Here is a 16,910-nt window from a genome sequence, read left to right on the forward strand (position 1 = left end):
AAAAATAATTTTTTAAAAAAGAGTTTGAGTGGATTATACCTCAAAGAGAAAACATTTCAAAGGACCAGTACAAAGACACTCAAAACATCACTGGTTATGGCAGTAAAAAACCAGACAGTTTGACAGTAGTCAAAAGCAGAATCAGGTGTGTGAAATCGATGTCAATAAAGGAAATGGGCATATGAATAATATGGTGATAACTGACCTACTACAGTCTACCCTTGGTGGCCACAACTTTATAAAAATACACACAGGGACAAGGACTGGGTAATAGTTTAGAGTGATATAAATCACTAGATTTTTTCATCCTGAAAAAGTTTCCCATTACGTAGTTTTAAGAGGAACCTTCTTTTCTTTTTCAATTTTTTAATGTTTATTCATTTTTGAAAGACAGAGAGAGAGAGAGGGAGATGCAGAATCCAAAGCAGCCTCCAGGCTCTGAGCTGTGAGCACAGAGCCTGATGTGGGGCTCAAACTCACATCCAGTGAGATGATGACCTGAGCCGAAGTCGGACACTTAACTGACTGAGCCATCCAGGTCCCCAAGAGGAAACTCTTCTCAGGATTGCATATCTAGAAAGGTTCCATCAAGGCCACACTCTAAGATGGCGGCTTCTTGGGAGGTACCATCAAAATACCTCCCTTACTTTCCTGACAATCACTAAAATTCCTTTACAGAGAACAGGACTTTCATGAAGAGGCTTAAATGTACAAACCTCTGGAAGAAGATGCACACTACCGTAACCGTTCATGCTAAGGTGTGGATAGTTGATTTAGGATCCATTTCCGAGAGCAGGTTTGGACAAGAAACAGAATTAAGGCACCAGATGAAATGAGATATGGAAGATGGTTGAAAGAGTAAAAAGGGAAGCTGGGGACCCTGTGGGCAAACCTGGGAAAACTCCTGAAATTTCTGAAAAGGGGCCCCATCCCACCATGGAAAGGAGTGAGAAGAGCTGCCAGGTGTAGAATCCTTGTCTTTGCTGGCGGCTCTCTAGGGCACTGCCCTGCTGAAGCATGTGATGCCCCACCCTGGCCTTGACGTGGAGCAGAGCATTTCCAGGCTAGGGGAAAACGGTCAGGCCTCTTGCCATTCCTTTATTCAAAAGGGGAAACATAACCTAGGTTACCAGGGTGCCAAATGAATCTGTGTAGTGATTTGCAGGCAGAGTGAGGGATGTGAGTTCTTACAGTTTTCTTACTCAGGAGTTGCTCTTTCCCTAAAGCCTGTCTGTTCTCATTTGCTCTCTTCTCGGCAACTCTTCTTGGCCCACCCCCGCCAGCCCAGATCTCCAATCTGGGGAAGGGAAGAGGAAGGCTAGGGGAGATGAACTGTGGAGTTCTGGGGGCAGGGACTAACTAGGGGGCCCCAGGTTTCCAGCAAAAGATGTCTACTCTGAAAGGTGTCAGTGAGGAAAGTCAATGAAAGGGGGCCCCGTGGCCAGAGAGCCGTGCCTGGTACCGGTCCCAGCCTCTAGAACAGCCCTGGCTATCATGCACCTATACTGCAGGGTAGTTAGGAGAGACGGTGTGGGTGGATTATCCCTATCCATTCCCCCTACAGGAGAATCAAGTTCTTGCCTAAAAGTCATCTTTGGTAGACAGCACGATTATAAAACACCAGGCTTGACTCACGCCAGTCCAGCTGGGAGGAAGGAGCTGGGATTCTGCAAGGTCCTACCTAACCTAAACCCTTAGTGCGGGGCAGGTAACATACCCTCCTATCCCCAGCAGCTGGAACCTCCCAGATCCACCCACAGAAGGTACTGGGTTGGAAAGGTTGTCAGGGTCCTGAAGGTCTAGTCCTTTCTGCACTGCGCCTTTCTGGCTTGGGTGCGGAGCCCTCTCTAAGGTTAATTCAGTCCCCTCAACTGGGCTCTCCTCCCACCTCACCCTGACCCAGCCCAGCTGAGATACGGAAGTGAATGACCAGAACTAAAGTTCCAGGGACACAGAAGGCAGGGCAGTCCTAGAAGCTGGGCAGAAGGACAGCTGTGGCCATAGGTTGTCCAGTGGACAGGAAGACAAGACCCTGAGGCCACCCTGGCCCTAGGGACTCACGCTGGCTCTCCGAGGAGGCAGAGAAAAGGACTCAGGTGGACCAACGCCAGATGGGAGCAATGGCCTCGTACCAGTTGCCTCTGCAGAGGAGTCTGGGTTGTCTGGCCCGGCGTCACCGGCCGGCTCACTGGCTCCAGCAGGGCCTCTGCTCTGGGAGCTCTCGGCAGCGACGCCCTCCAGTCCTTTGCCCTCCTCCTCAGCAGAGATCTGGGCATCCACCCCAACTTCCAGCACGCGGATGGTCTCATGGCCTGACATCACGATGACCTGAAACCAGAAGACAGAGGACATTCCGGCTGGGGGAGAGAGGAGAGGGCACCTGGAGATGCAGACCTGAGGGCTGAGTGCTGTGACAATTCCACAGGCTGCGGCTCCCTGATCCTAGGAAAGGAGCTTCTGTAAGAAACTGGGGCCTCATGACACGAGGAGGGCTTGACACAGCTAGAAAAAGCCCCACAGAGCCAAACCACTTGGGGATATTGCTATTTGCTCCCCGTTCCGGACTCGGTTCAGGGAGTGGTAAGTGGCCATCCCCGCAGCCTTGCAAGGATATCCTCTTAGCTGCTGGGATATTGGACTGCGGTTATGAAGGCTCCTAACTGGCGCAGTACCCAGAACTTGGGCTGGGCCAAGAAGCAGACCCCTCTTCACTTCTCTTGAAACCTTACAGAAGTTCCCTCCAAGATAAAGGGGTGGAAGTGAATGCTCCACAATGTTGAGTAACTTTTTAGGCTCATGATTCCAAAACTCTGGGGTAAAGGCCAAGGTTTCCCAGGCCAGTGAACTTCCTGAAACCAGGGTCAGGAATACTTTAGATGCGGCCTGGAGCCCCACCTCCTCGGCCTGGAGCCCCACCTCCCAGGCTTGGAGCCCCACCTCCCAGGCTTGGAGCCTTGCACCCAATGGACCTTCCATGTTGCAGTGGTGGGGGCAGCCTGTGGGCCTTCTCAGAACGCTTGGTCTTCTTCCCCTGCTCAAAGAGCCACCACTCAGCTCTTTACCTCCAGCACTGGCATGCTTTGAATTGGACCATTCAAGAATCAGGGACATTCTGTATGTTCAAAATCTCCGTGTCAGGCCTCCCCAGCACCTGGCCTGCACCTGAAGGGACTCCCACAACACCGCCCTCAAAATTGAATCCAGCCAGAGATTGCTGGAAAAAGTGACAATGTGACCTGTCAGGGCAGTAGGAGTGAAAAAACCACCAAAAGCAGTTCCTTTTCTGGTTTAAACTTGATATGAGGGACTTCAGTCCAGTTACATTTTAAGAGATGTTAATCTTCTATTTCCTTTAAAAAATTATGTAATATCAGCATTTATCAAAAAATTATGTAATGAATATACACTACAAAAAATTATGAAATATGTATAGGAAAAAATAGAGTAAATTACCTGATGTTCAAATCTTTTCCTTATGTAAACTTAAACATATTTGTACATATATTTAAATTTTTAACTTATTTTTTTAAGTAAACTCTATCCCCAGGGTGGGGCTTGAACTCATGACCCTGTAATCAAGTGCCACATGCTCTACTAAGTCAGACAGTAATCCCATACAAGTTTTTATATTTTAATTTCACTTTTTTTAAGTTTGTTTATTTTGAGAGAGAAAGAGAGCATGAACAGGGTAGGGGTAGGGAGAGAGAGAATCCTAAGCAGGCTCTACACTCTCAGCACACAGCCCAATAAGGGGCTCGAACTCATGAACTGTGAGATCATGACCTAAGCCAAAACCACTCAAGTGCCCCTAGGCTGTGACTTTAAAAAGTTAAATTAAGGGATTCCTGGGTAGCTCAGTCGGTTAAGTGTCTGCCTCTTGATTTCGGCTCAGGTCACGATCTCGTGGTTTGTGAGTCTGAGCCCCGAGTTGGGCTCTGCAATGACAGCATGGAGCCTGCTTGGGATTCTCTCTCTGCCCCTCCCCTGCTCCTGCATGCATATACATGCACCTCTGCTCTCTCTCTCTCTCAAAATGGATAAAATAAACAAACAAACAAATAAATACTAAGGTCACAGCTTAAATCCCCAAGCTCAGGGGCGCCTAGGTGGCTCACTTGGTTAAGCATCCAACTTTGGCTCAGGTCATGATCTCATGGTTCGTGGGTTCAAGCCCCGCATTGGGTTCTGTGCTGACAGCTAACTCAGAGCCTGGAGCCTGCTTCAGATTTTGTGTCTCCCTCTCTCTGTGGCCCTCGCCTGCTCATGCTGTCTCTCCCTCAGAAATAAACAAAACATTAAAAAAAAAATTTTTTTTAAATCCCCAAGCTCAGTCCTTGAGAAATCCTACTGGTGACTACACTGGATGGGTGAAGTCAGCCCAGATTTTGGTAAGAAACAGATACTGACAGGCTCTATGGAGTGTTCCTCCTGGCCACACCCCAGAGTCCATCACCCTCACTCCCCCGCCTCTTCCTGCCCCAGAACATACCTGCTCATTGACAGTCAGGGATGACTCTGGTCCAGCTCCAGGATCCATGATCACTTAGGGTGGTGTGGGGGGCGGCCCACACCTAGCACAGCTCCTGTGGGATGACATAGGATGAGAAAAGCAAAGGCTGATGTACATAGTAACACAATTTCTATACCATCTTGCAAAGTCAGGAGTAGAATGGAAGGAAGGGAGAAAAATCTAAACTCTCCAAAGCATCTGTAGAAGTAAAGAAAAACAGGATTCTAAGGACCTTAAAACTCAAGTGTCTTGCTTCCTACAGCAACCCAAGAGATCCTCCGCTCAGGAGGACCCAGGGTGACAAGAGGAAAGTGGGGGCCAGGCATCTGTCCCTGGGAGTTCCCCAGTCTACAGGGAGAGAGCAGACCCAGCAGAACCCAAGCTGACTTTGACCCAGACGTTCAGAACCTCAGACACAGGAAAGGAGCACTCTGGCTATCATAGGGCTTCTCCCGGGAGGAGTCTGAGCAGACTTCCTGGCAGAGACAGTAAAGACCTGAATCAATTGAAACAGTAGTCCCAAACCTGAATGTGCATGATCACCACCTGGAGCACTTATTAAAGATGCAGACCCCAGCTTCCCCTGGGAGTCTGATTCAGCAGGCAGGTCCCACAGAATCAGCTCTTTAGTGATTCGGTGGCAGTGGCCTAAGGACCATACTGGCCTTTAACACCGGCGCCAGGACAATGGCCCAGATGGTGAGTGAAGCAGCCTGCCAGATGCAGCGAGAGGGAGTGGGGGGACCTCTTGTGAAGAACAGATTCACAGACCATACAGTCATAAGAAATAAAGGTATAAAGCAGACAAATAGGTTTAGATACTTGTACAGAAAAGAAGGCAAGTAGCATTTACGTTGAGTGCGTATAATGCTAGGTGTTTATATAACACTTACTCATGCTCATTACTTGTGCCAGCTGGGGGATGGGAGCGTCATTACCACCATGGTACAGATGAGGGCCCTAAGCTCAGAGAGATGTGCTCGCTTCCACCTCTTTCCCTTCCTCGTCCTCTTTCAACCCTGGGTTGGCTGACAGGTTTTCCTTGTTTGGTTATTTTCTTGATTGAGGTAAAATCCACATCACATAAAATTCACCATTTTAAAGCATAAAACTCCGTGGTATTTAACACATCTATAATGTCGTGCAACCATCACCACTATTTAGTTCCAGAACATTTTTGTCATCCCCAAAGGGCACCCCATACCCATTAGCAATGACTCCCTTTCTCTGCCCCCACCAGCCCCTGGCAGCCGCTAGTCTGCTGCTTCTCTGCGGATTTGTCTCTTCTCCATATTTCATATGAATGGGTTCATACAATAAGTGGCCTTTGTGTCTGGCTTCTTTTACTTAGCAAAATGTTTTCGAGGTTTATCCACATTGTAGCACGTATCAGGACTTTAATCCTTTTTATAGCTATGGAATAATGGATAATATGGGGTGGGCTTTCTCTCTGATGATGGCTGAGAGAGAGGCAAACCGAGATTTCATTTCCAAGATGGAAAGCACATCACACTCAGCTGTGACTTGACCAGCACTCCACATGTGTGTGCCAACCCACCACCTCCCCATATAAGCGGTTCAAGAAAAAACCCCCTGGGGCGCCTGGGTGGCTCAGTCAGTTAAGCATCTGACTTCGGCTCAGGTCATGATCTCACGGTCCATGGGTTCGAGCCCCACGTCAGGCTCTGTGCTGACAGCTAGCTCAGAGCCTGGAGCCTGCTTCAAATTCTGTGTTTCCCCCCTCTCTCTCTGTTCCTCTCCTACTCATGCTCTGTCTCTTTCTCTCTCAAAAATAAATAAAAGCATTAAAAAAAAAAGAAAAAAAACCCTGTAAGTATAACAATTAGATAATGATTAAAGAACAGAAGATCTTCATTGAATCCCTGTTACAGCATGGTAAAATATCTTAAAATAGAGAATGAATAAAACTATCAGACCTTTTCAATGAAACCAGTATCTTCTCCAGGAGGAATCTCAGGAACATTTTTTGTTAAGTTTATTTATTTTTTTTAGTAATCTCTATACCCAACACAGGGCATAACCTCATGACCCCATGATTAAGAGTCACACACTCTACTGACTGAGCCAGCCAGGTGCCCCTGGAATTTCAAGAACATTTTGAACACATAGATAGGAAATCTGAAGGAAATACATATTTGGAAAATACCTTCAAGAATATCATTGTGTGTGAATCTAACCACTTGATACTGGGTCATGCAATGGTCTCCAAAACAATTTTGTGAATGAGAATTCCCAAACAAAGATTTGGGAGATTAAACTAGCTTAATGGATAGATCAAAGACTGATTTGTGTTAGGTACAGTTGTTTGAAAAGGAGGTGGAGAAGCTGTAGTCAGCTGTTGCTTTACAAGGTGCTGTCAGCTACATCTGAACAAGACTTGACCTTGCTCAGTTGATAGACCACCATGGGTTAGATGACCAATTGTTACACTATAACAGAAATGAAGAAGAACTGGGGCACCTGGCTGGCTCAGTCGGTTAAGCTTCTGACTCTTGATTTTGGCTCAGGTCATGATCTCACGGTTTGTGAATTTGAGCCCCCCATCAGCGGGCAGTGGGCAGTGTGGTGGCGCCTGCTTGGGATTCTTTCTCTCTCTCTCTCTGCCCCTCCCCTGCTTGTGCTCTCTCTCTCTGTCTTTCTCTCAAAATAAATAAACTTAAAAAAAATGAAGAACTTACAGGTGTTTAATTCATATTTTTTCTCTAGAATCTTTGAAAATGATAATATAATTAAAAGATACACACTTTTTTGGATACTTACACAAATTAAAGGAAGATCTAAATCATTAGGGCTTAGAGAATAGTGCCCTGATGACCATCAATTTAGGGCACCCTGTTATATAAATATAAACTAAATTATAAAATGAAAACTTAGTATTTTGGATAAATTTGGCAAAGAAGATTTGACATTTAAAGAAATGTGAAAAAATATGATTAAAAACTAATTTGGACAATTCTGGAAGTCAGTTTTGATATATTGTTTTTTTACTGTGGTAAAAATTTTTATTTTAAGGGGCACCCTGCTGGCATAGTTGGGAAAGCATGCAACTTTTGATCTCAGGGTTGTGAGTCCAAGTCCCACGTTGGGTGTAGAGATTACTTAAAAATAAAATCTTTTAAAAAATTTATTTTAAATGTTTTTTTAAAAAGTCCAACCTGGTGAACATCTAAGCCTAAATAGCTCTAAAAATGCCTGCCTGTCACCTAATTTTATGACCCTTGTTTCCATTCATTTACCACATATATTTTTTTTTAACTAAAAAACATTTTTTTTTNCGGGCAGTGGGCAGTGTGGTGGCGCCTGCTTGGGATTCTTTCTCTCTCTCTCTCTGCCCCTCCCCTGCTTGTGCTCTCTCTCTCTGTCTTTCTCTCAAAATAAATAAACTTAAAAAAAATGAAGAACTTACAGGTGTTTAATTCATATTTTTTCTCTAGAATCTTTGAAAATGATAATATAATTAAAAGATACACACTTTTTTGGATACTTACACAAATTAAAGGAAGATCTAAATCATTAGGGCTTAGAGAATAGTGCCCTGATGACCATCAATTTAGGGCACCCTGTTATATAAATATAAACTAAATTATAAAATGAAAACTTAGTATTTTGGATAAATTTGGCAAAGAAGATTTGACATTTAAAGAAATGTGAAAAAATATGATTAAAAACTAATTTGGACAATTCTGGAAGTCAGTTTTGATATATTGTTTTTTTACTGTGGTAAAAATTTTTATTTTAAGGGGCACCCTGCTGGCATAGTTGGGAAAGCATGCAACTTTTGATCTCAGGGTTGTGAGTCCAAGTCCCACGTTGGGTGTAGAGATTACTTAAAAATAAAATCTTTTAAAAAATTTATTTTAAATGTTTTTTTAAAAAGTCCAACCTGGTGAACATCTAAGCCTAAATAGCTCTAAAAATGCCTGCCTGTCACCTAATTTTATGACCCTTGTTTCCATTCATTTACCACATATATTTTTTTTTAACTAAAAAACATTTTTTTTTGAGACAGAAACAGAGCATGAGTGGGGGAGGGGCAGAGAGAGAGGGAGACACAGAATCAGAAGCAGGCTCCAGGCTCTGAGCTAGCCGTCAGCACAGAGCCCCACACGGGGCTCGAACCCACGAACTGTGAGATCATGACCTGAGCCGAAGTCGGACGCTTAACCGACTGAGCCACCCAGGCGCCCCAAGGGTCCAACTCTTGACTTCAGCTTAGGTCACAGTCTCAGGGTTCATGGGTTCGAGCCCTGAGTTGGGTTCTACATTGATAATGCAGAGCCTGCTTGGGATTTGCGCTCTCTCCCAAAATAAATAAATAAACTAAAAAGCAAACAAAGAAAATCAATTAGTAAGTCATTTGCAAATTCAAATAAAAGGCAGACACCAAACTGAGAGGAAACATATGCAAGATAAATTTGGGTCCATTATGGCTTGATATGTACATTTCACGGAGAAAGAATTTTCCAATCCCAAAGGCCTTTAGGCAGGACGCACTGGTAACCCGTCATCGTGGGGTAAGGAGCATCCGTTCAAGAGGGGCTTAAAGCCTGCTCATAGTTTTGTTGTGGCCCCTGGCTCCTTACTGCCAACCACAGCCACTCATGGGAAGTTGTTAAGTAACTGTCCACTTTGTGGCTGTGTTATTAGGGAGATTCAAGTAGTAGAGAAGGCTCAGGTAATTCTAATATCCCTTCTGCCCTTGAGATTCTATGAGCTTATGTGGACCTGGCTTCTCAATGTCTAGCCCTTGCTGTCAAGGGCAAAGTCAGTCCTGGCTCAGAGCCTCTGGCCACACACAGCCCACTCTAACCCACCAACCAGGCTTCAGCACACCAGAAATGCAGGCAGAACAGAGACAAAGGCCTCCCTCATTTCAGACCCTAGAGCTTACTTACCTCCCTTAGTCTTGGCTTTAGATGGCTCCTATCAAAGATATGCATGAGACACAGACACCTCTCTGATAAGTAGACACTCAGCATTGTGACTCTGAGCTGTGTCCGGGATGTTCCCCCAGTTCAGTATCTGTGCAGACTTACTCCTGGACCTAGCCCCACACTCTTGCCAGGAACTTTCCACATTTTTCAAGCCTTAGGCTGTGGCTTGGTCTCACCAACGAGGCAGTCATCTTTAGTTTGCTTTTTGACCAGTTCCCTAATGACTGGGGCAAATACCACATTTGAATGGCCTCCTTTGAGCTCATGATGCCACGCAGTGCCCACAGCCTGACAGCCAGTGAGGAGAATGATCTGCAGTCTCATTTTTTTTTCATGTTTTATTTATTTTTGAGACAGAGAGAGAGAGAGAGACAGCATGAGCAGGGGAGGGTCAGAGAGAGAGAGAGGGAGATACAGAATCCAAAGAAAGCTCTAGCTGTCAGCACAGAGCCCAACGCAGGGCTCAAACCCACGAACCGTGAGATCATGACCTGAGCCGAAGTCGGACACTTAACTGACTGAGCCACCCAGGTGCCCCAATCTGCAGTCTGTTTTAAGAGCAGGGACTCCTGTGATCTCCCTGGCAGTAGAGCACTCTACTACATACACAGATCACAGCGGAGCTGCTCTGGGTAAAGCTGGCACGGGAGCCAGAGCCCACCCAGAGCCTCCTCCTTTGTCTTCTTTCTCCAGTGAGTGGAGTGAAAAACACCTGAATCAAACCTGGCAAAGCACCACGGCTGGTTACCAGATGGTTCATTTATCCCTCGCTTTCCTGTGCTAACATCTAAAAACACAGAAAGCCTCGGCGAGAGGACGAACTGTGTGTGCTGAAGCATTTGCTCACAATCCAGAGCTCCAGGACCATCAAGGAGTTCCTGTGGAGGGAATGAGATAGGGGCCCTGGTTCTGTGTATCATTCTCCTCTGGCAACTGCTTTGGGCTTGCTTAGGGCAACATCCTAAGACACCAGAGAAGAGCATCAGGAAATCTCAAACAAATCCGAACCCCCTAGAGTAGCCGGAGATCCTCCTAGGAAAAATTCTGTAATGTTTCATCCCTTATTTATTCAACAAATATTCCAGTGGCTACTGTGTGCTGGGCGCTGGGGATACAACGAGGAAGGGAAACATTTGCCAGCTTTGTCAAGAAGCCTTCAGTCTGACGTGGGAGTCAAGGAAATAAACTACATAACTACAATGTAGTATGTTTCAATGTCATGTTAGATAAAGAGGAGGCGGTAGAGGAGCCACAGAAGGGACAGCTAATACAATCTGGTGTGGTCCTTTTCCCCTTGTTCCACAACAACGTGTGTTTCAGACGTGAAATTTTATGTATGAAGATGCGGTGCCTGGGTGGCTCAGTGTGCCGAGCAGCTGACCCTTGATATTGGCTGAGGTCATGATCTTGTGATTGTGGAATCGAGCCCCATATCAGGGACCCCTCCACCTCCCCTGCACCCCCTCCTCCACTGAGCATGGAGCCTGCTTAAGATTCTCTCTCTCTCCCTCTGCCCCTTCTCCCACTAGTGTGCGCGCTCTCTCTCTCTCAAAAATAAATAAACTTGAAAAAAAATCTTACACCATATAGAGGAAAATGGAAGTTCTTGTATGGGATTCAGACTTTTACCTCAGACTCATTTCTGTGTTTTTTGTCATTGCTGTTGTCGTCGTCACTGTTGTTTTAGAGACAGGGTGTGCGTGCACATGAATCTTAAGCAGGCTCCCCGCTTGGTGGGGAGGCTGACATGGGGCTTGATCCCATGACCCTCAGATCATTATCTGAGCTGAAATCAAGAGTCGGATGTCTAACTGACTGAGCCACCCAGGTGCCCCTTCATTTCTGTGGTGTTAATCCCTCCCTTAACGCTTAATGTGGTTGAGGTTTTCAAGGTGTGAAATGCCTTCTCATTATGCAGTCATGTGGCGGGGTGGAGGGTACTCTGCGTGTAGTGGACTCTAAGGAATGGTTGATTAAGCTGAAATCAGTTTTACCTGTATTCACTTGAAAGAAAGTCACGTTTGTTGTGACATAGGGTGCCTGGGTGGCTCAATTGGTTAAGCATCCAGCTCTTGATTTCGGCTCAAGTCATGATCTCATGGTTCATGGGATTGAGCCTTGAGTCCAGCCCTGTGCTGACAGCACAGAGCCTGCTTGGGATTCTGTCTCTCCTCCTCTCTCTGCCTCACTCTCCCGCTCACTCTCTCTCTCTCAAAATAAATAAACTTAAATTTTTTTTGACATAATTCTCTCAAGTTAGGTTGTCTGTTGGCATTAGAATCTCCAGCTCTACACTATTTTTACTTTTATGTTTAAGTTGTGTCCCCACTTACCTCTTGCAGAGCTGCCGTTCAAAAAGGCCACAAAGACAGGAAGCAAGAGACTGGCAGATTCACACAGATTGGTAACTGGGGCTGAGCTTAACGGTGCCATCACCTCCTCACTTCCTCCCTAGGTGGCTCACTCCGTTGCACAAGGACAAATCTAAATCTCTGGCCGGGCCCTCCTCTGGGAACTTCGGCCTCATGTATCCAAATGCCTACTGACTGTTCATATCATCTCATACTCCACCTGTTCAAAAGCAAACTCTAGATTCCTAGCTCAAACCTGTTCCACCTGCACGTAGCCTTTGCCATCTCAGCCAATGGGCAACTGCATCCTCCCACAGATGCTCAGGCCAAAATCCTTGCCATCGCCCTTGCCTGCTCCCTTCCTGCTCACATTTACTCCTTCACCAAATCCCATCGGCTCTCCCTTCCAATACGTCCAGAATCCCCCCGCTTATCACTGCCATATTGGTCCACACAGCTTTAGTATGTGGTGTGAAGTAGGTACCCTCCTGCACACAAGGATCATCTGTCCCTTTCTTAAATCGCCAGACTCCAGACAGGCCGCCACCTCTTTTGAGTTATTATCACCTGATGGATATTCTGCATGTCCTCCTACCCTTCGCCATTTCTGGTCCCAGAACACAGATATCCCTGCTCACACCTGCTGAAGAATAATAATCATTTATAGTTTATTGAGACACATGCCCTTTGCACATAGTATTACAGGGAGCACCCTCTGGAGATAGACTGTTGGGTTCATAATCTCAACTTTGATAAAAATTACTAGCTGTAGGCCTCAGGACAAATGATTTAACTTTCGTGCCTCAGTTTCTTCATCTGAAAAAAAAATGAGAGAAATAGCACCTACTTCATAGGGTTATAGTGAGGACTGAATAAATTAATGCATGTAAAAAGATTAGACCGGGGGCGCCTGGGTGGCTTAGTCGGTTAAGCGTCCGACTTTCGCTTAGGTCATGATCTCGCGGTTCGTGGGTTCGAGCCCCGCGTCGGGCTCTGTGCGGCTGCCAGCTCAGAGCCTGGAGCCTGTTTCAGTCTGTGACTCCCTCTCTCTCTGACCTCCCCTGCTCACGCTGTCTCTCTCTCTCTCTCCTAGAAATAAATAAAAACATTAAAAAAAAATTAAAAAAAAAAGTTTAGACCGATGCCTGGCACATAGGAAGGGCTCAGAAAATGGTAGTTATTATAAAAATTTACATAGATGATCTCATTTCAATTTAGTGTAGCAGTTAAGAACCCAGATTCACCTCTCAGTTTTAAGATTTCTTCACTGTGACGGGGCACCTGGGTGGCTCAATCGGTTCAGTGTCCGACTCTTGGTTTCAGCTCAGGTCATGATCTCATGGTTTCATGGGTTCAAGCCCCACATTGGGCTCTGCACTGACAGTGTGGAGCCTGGTTGGGATTCTCTGTCTTCCTCTCTCTGCCCCTCCCCCACTGTGCTGTTTTTGTCTCTCTCAAAATAAATTAGAAAAAAAATTATAAAGGATTTCTTCATCATGAGACCTTGGATGAGGACCTAACCTCTCTATGCCTCAGTTACCATGTTTGAAATGGGGCTAGTGTTGTAGTAAATTGCATAAGGGTTCAATATATATTAACTATTATTATTCAATTCTGACACCAGCCCCCCAAGCCATTGAGCAAATACACACAGAAGCTTGACCAATTGTGTGACTTTCCACAGAGGGGCACGTTACTTCTCTGTTTTCTCAGGGATAAATAATACAAGAGCTTACCTTGGAATTATTGTATAAAACACTAAGAACAATTATTATTACTCCCACTTTTATAGATAGAAAGTTGGGGGTTAAAGAGAGGTAAGGGTATAGGCTTACCTATAGACTACCTAGACTGAAATCCCAGCTTGGCCATGAAATAGCTGTGTGACCTTGGACAACTGACTTACTCTCTTGGCAGCTCAATTATCTTTAAAATGGTGATTAAATGGAAAGCCCTTATGGGGTTGTTATAATGGTGACATGAGATCATATCAGTAAAATGCTTAGCATGGTGGTCTTATTATGATTCCCAGTTTTATCGACAGGGAAATGGAGGTAGAGAAAGGTCAGGTGATTTGCCCAAGGGCACAGGAAAGTCTGTGGCAGTTTCAAAATTTAAGTCAGGGTCCACCTGCCCCAGATCCCTATCCTCCTAACACAAAACCAACCCTCCTCTCCGGAAATGGAAGGGGCCTATTCTGGCCCCAAAGGATCAGGACACATTGGAAAATGGAAGCTCTCAGTTCTCCTCCAGCGCTGCCCCCCTTCCCCCATCTGTGAGCAGAGATAAAAGGCTTGGTAAGCCCTTGGTAGGTCCAAGACCAGCTAGGTATATACATGGGCCAGAAGAAAGCAAAAGGGGGAAAAGATAGGAAAGTAGTGAATGAGTTTAATTCCCATTTTCTAAACTACCATTTATAATCTTAGACACATATAGGAGCACCTGGGTGGCTCAGTCAGTTGGGCGCCCGACTTCGGCTTAGGTCATGATCTCACGGTTCATGGGTTCGAACCCCGCATCCGGCTCTGTGCTGACAGCCAGCTCAGAGCCTGGAGCCTGTTTTGGATTCTATGTCTCCCTCTCTCTCTGACCCTCCCCTGCTCACACTGTCTGTCTCTCTCTCTCTCTCAGAAATAAATAAAACATTAAAAAATTTTTTAAAATTTTGGGGCGCCTGGGTGGCTTAGTCGGTTGAGCGTTCGACTTTCGCTTAGGTCATGATCTCACGGTTTGTGGGTTCGAGCCCCGCGTCGGGCTCTGTGCTGACTGCCAGCTCAGAGCCTGGAGCCTGTTTCAGTCTGTGACTCCCTCTCTCTCTGACCCTCCCCTGCTCACGCTGTCTCTCTCTCTCTCCTCGAAATAAAACATTAAAAAAAAATTTTTTTTTAATTTAAAAGAAATATAACCTTGGACACATATAGGTGAACAGTAAAGCTAGCTTAATAAGGACACATTTAGATTTCATCTCTCCTCCTGTACCTTCTCCTTTGTGCCCAAACATGATCCATCCGAGGCAGGGTGTAAGGAGGGGGCAAATGAAATGTGAAAAATAAAAAGTAGTTCAATTCCCAGAGCAGATTGTAAGCTCCAAGATACATCCACTTATTAACATACCCCAGCCTAGTACAATACTTCGTACATAATAGGGGTTGATGACTATGAGCCAAAAACATAAACTAAGGAATCAGGTCATATCACTTGGCTTCCTCATATTTCCTTCTCCCTCAAAACACAGATCCTATTTCAATTTTTTTTTGCCCCCATTTTCAGTGCTAGGACTACTTAAAAATTATTTCAAAGAAGTAGCAATAGGGGCACCTGGGTGGCTCAGTCGGTTAAACAGCAGCCTTCGGCTCAGGTCATGAATCCCTGGTTCATGGGTTCGAGCCCCACATCAGGCTCTTTGCTGTCTGTGAGGAGCCCGTTTCAGATCCTCTGTGCCCCATTCTCTCTGCCCCTTCCCCACTTGCTCTCTCTCTCTCTTTCAAAAATAAATAAATAAAAATTAAAAAAAAAAAAAAAGAAGTAACAATAAGTTCTGGAGAACCCTGACCACACTTACCCCTTTCTACTATGGCGACCCAGCTTCCCTCCCATTCCCTCTGTGGGCTCACTGACCCACATTTTGACACAGAAAGAGCTTGGGGCTTAAAGGCAGAAGACCCAGGTTGAGTACTGCTTCTCCTCAAGTAATCTCTCTAAGCCTCAGTTTTCTTCTCTGTAAAACAGGGCTAAATTACGGTATCCACCTCATGGGTCATTGTAAGGATTAAACTGGTAAGATTGATGTAAGGCATTTAGAACAGGGCCTGGCACACAGCACACACTATGTAACTGTTTGTTGCTATCATTGTTTTTTATTTTCAATTGAAGTAAGGCATGATATAAAAACGTTTTCAATTGCAAAGTGTTAAAAAATATGAAAGAATAGTATTATGATTTTATAGCCAGTAAATCTTGGGGAGAGTGAAGTGATCTCATCTCCCTCTGCCTCTCTCTCTCACACACACACACACACCACCATCATCATCATCATCATCACCACTCTATGATACTACCTTGTATGCTTTCATGTTTATATATATATGTATATATATATTTTTTTGCTTTCATGTTTATAATCTACGTTCCTGCTGTGCCCGCAGGACTAACCACCACCCAACTACCACCCCCATCTAAACAGAAATGAAAACTCCATGACAGGGTAAGTTCTGTCTGTATTATTCAGAACATGGCATATACTGCGTATTTTTGTTGGACCAATACACAAAATGAATGAAGTTCTACCGCACAGATGCAAAACAACAAAAAACCAGGTCGCAGAAATATCCCCCTGAGAACACCAGGACTTCCATCAAAAGGAAATATATGGAATTATTCCTCATTAGACCCTGCTTGTCAAAGTTGGCTGCCTTAAAATACCAAGATATATGTCTAAGAACAATTGAAGACCAACCTCTACTTTTGGAACGAGGAATCGGGAAGAGCAGATGAGGCTAAAAATCTTTGCAAAGAACTTCTTTTCGTTTGCCCAGAAAGGCTTCCTGACAGTGTTTTATTTCTCCCTGCCCTGCAGCCAAGGCTATTCTGTGGTTTCAGGCTTCCAATCACAGCTGAGCGGGGGATCCCAACGCTAAAGTGGGGATGAGAAGACACTCTGGGGCTCCCTTGGCCTTGCCCGGTGAGAACGGCCAGGAAGCACCTAACGGGCCCATTATTATGACTATTTATTAATAATAATATCGTTATTAAATATTTATGAAGCGCTCATGCTCTGCTCGATGGTGACCCTCCCACCATTCCCCCACCCATCCAGCAACGCCTGGGTTCCTAACCCTGAGTCCCACCAGTACTGTGGCTGGGGAGAATTATGACCGGTCGCCCAGGCCGCCTCAGTTGACCTTAACCGCCAGGAACCCAGGCGTCCAGGTTCTCCTGCGGGGCAAAAATCAAGCTTCTGGTCGCCACCGAGTCTGTGTACGTAACGTCCGCTCTGGTCTGTACCCCACCAGGGCTCCAGGGGCAGAAACGGGGAGGCGCCAGGTCCAAGCACCCCAAGGGGTCCACCTGGTGGCAGCCCCCTCCCCTCCGCGG

General features: G+C 45.6%; 1 protein-coding gene across 1 annotated transcript in view; it reads right to left on the minus strand.

Annotated features, from left to right (window-relative positions):
• POU6F1 (POU class 6 homeobox 1) overlaps nt 1–16,910 on the minus strand; it is a 29,913-nt gene that overhangs the window by 11,684 nt on the left and 1,319 nt on the right. Inside the window, exons 2-3 of the mRNA XM_077753591.1 lie at nt 4,490–4,583; nt 2,133–2,328 (exon numbers count right to left, since the gene is read on the minus strand). Of these exons, the coding sequence (XP_077609717.1) occupies nt 2,133–2,328; nt 4,490–4,537 (244 nt within the window). The 5' untranslated portion in view covers nt 4,538–4,583. The remainder of the gene's footprint in view (nt 1–2,132; nt 2,329–4,489; nt 4,584–16,910) is intronic.

This window comes from Crocuta crocuta, unplaced genomic scaffold (genome assembly GCF_008692635.1).
Source record: "Crocuta crocuta isolate KB4526 unplaced genomic scaffold, BGI_CrCroc_1.0 scaffold30, whole genome shotgun sequence".
In the NCBI taxonomy this organism is placed as follows: domain Eukaryota; kingdom Metazoa; phylum Chordata; class Mammalia; order Carnivora; family Hyaenidae; genus Crocuta; species Crocuta crocuta.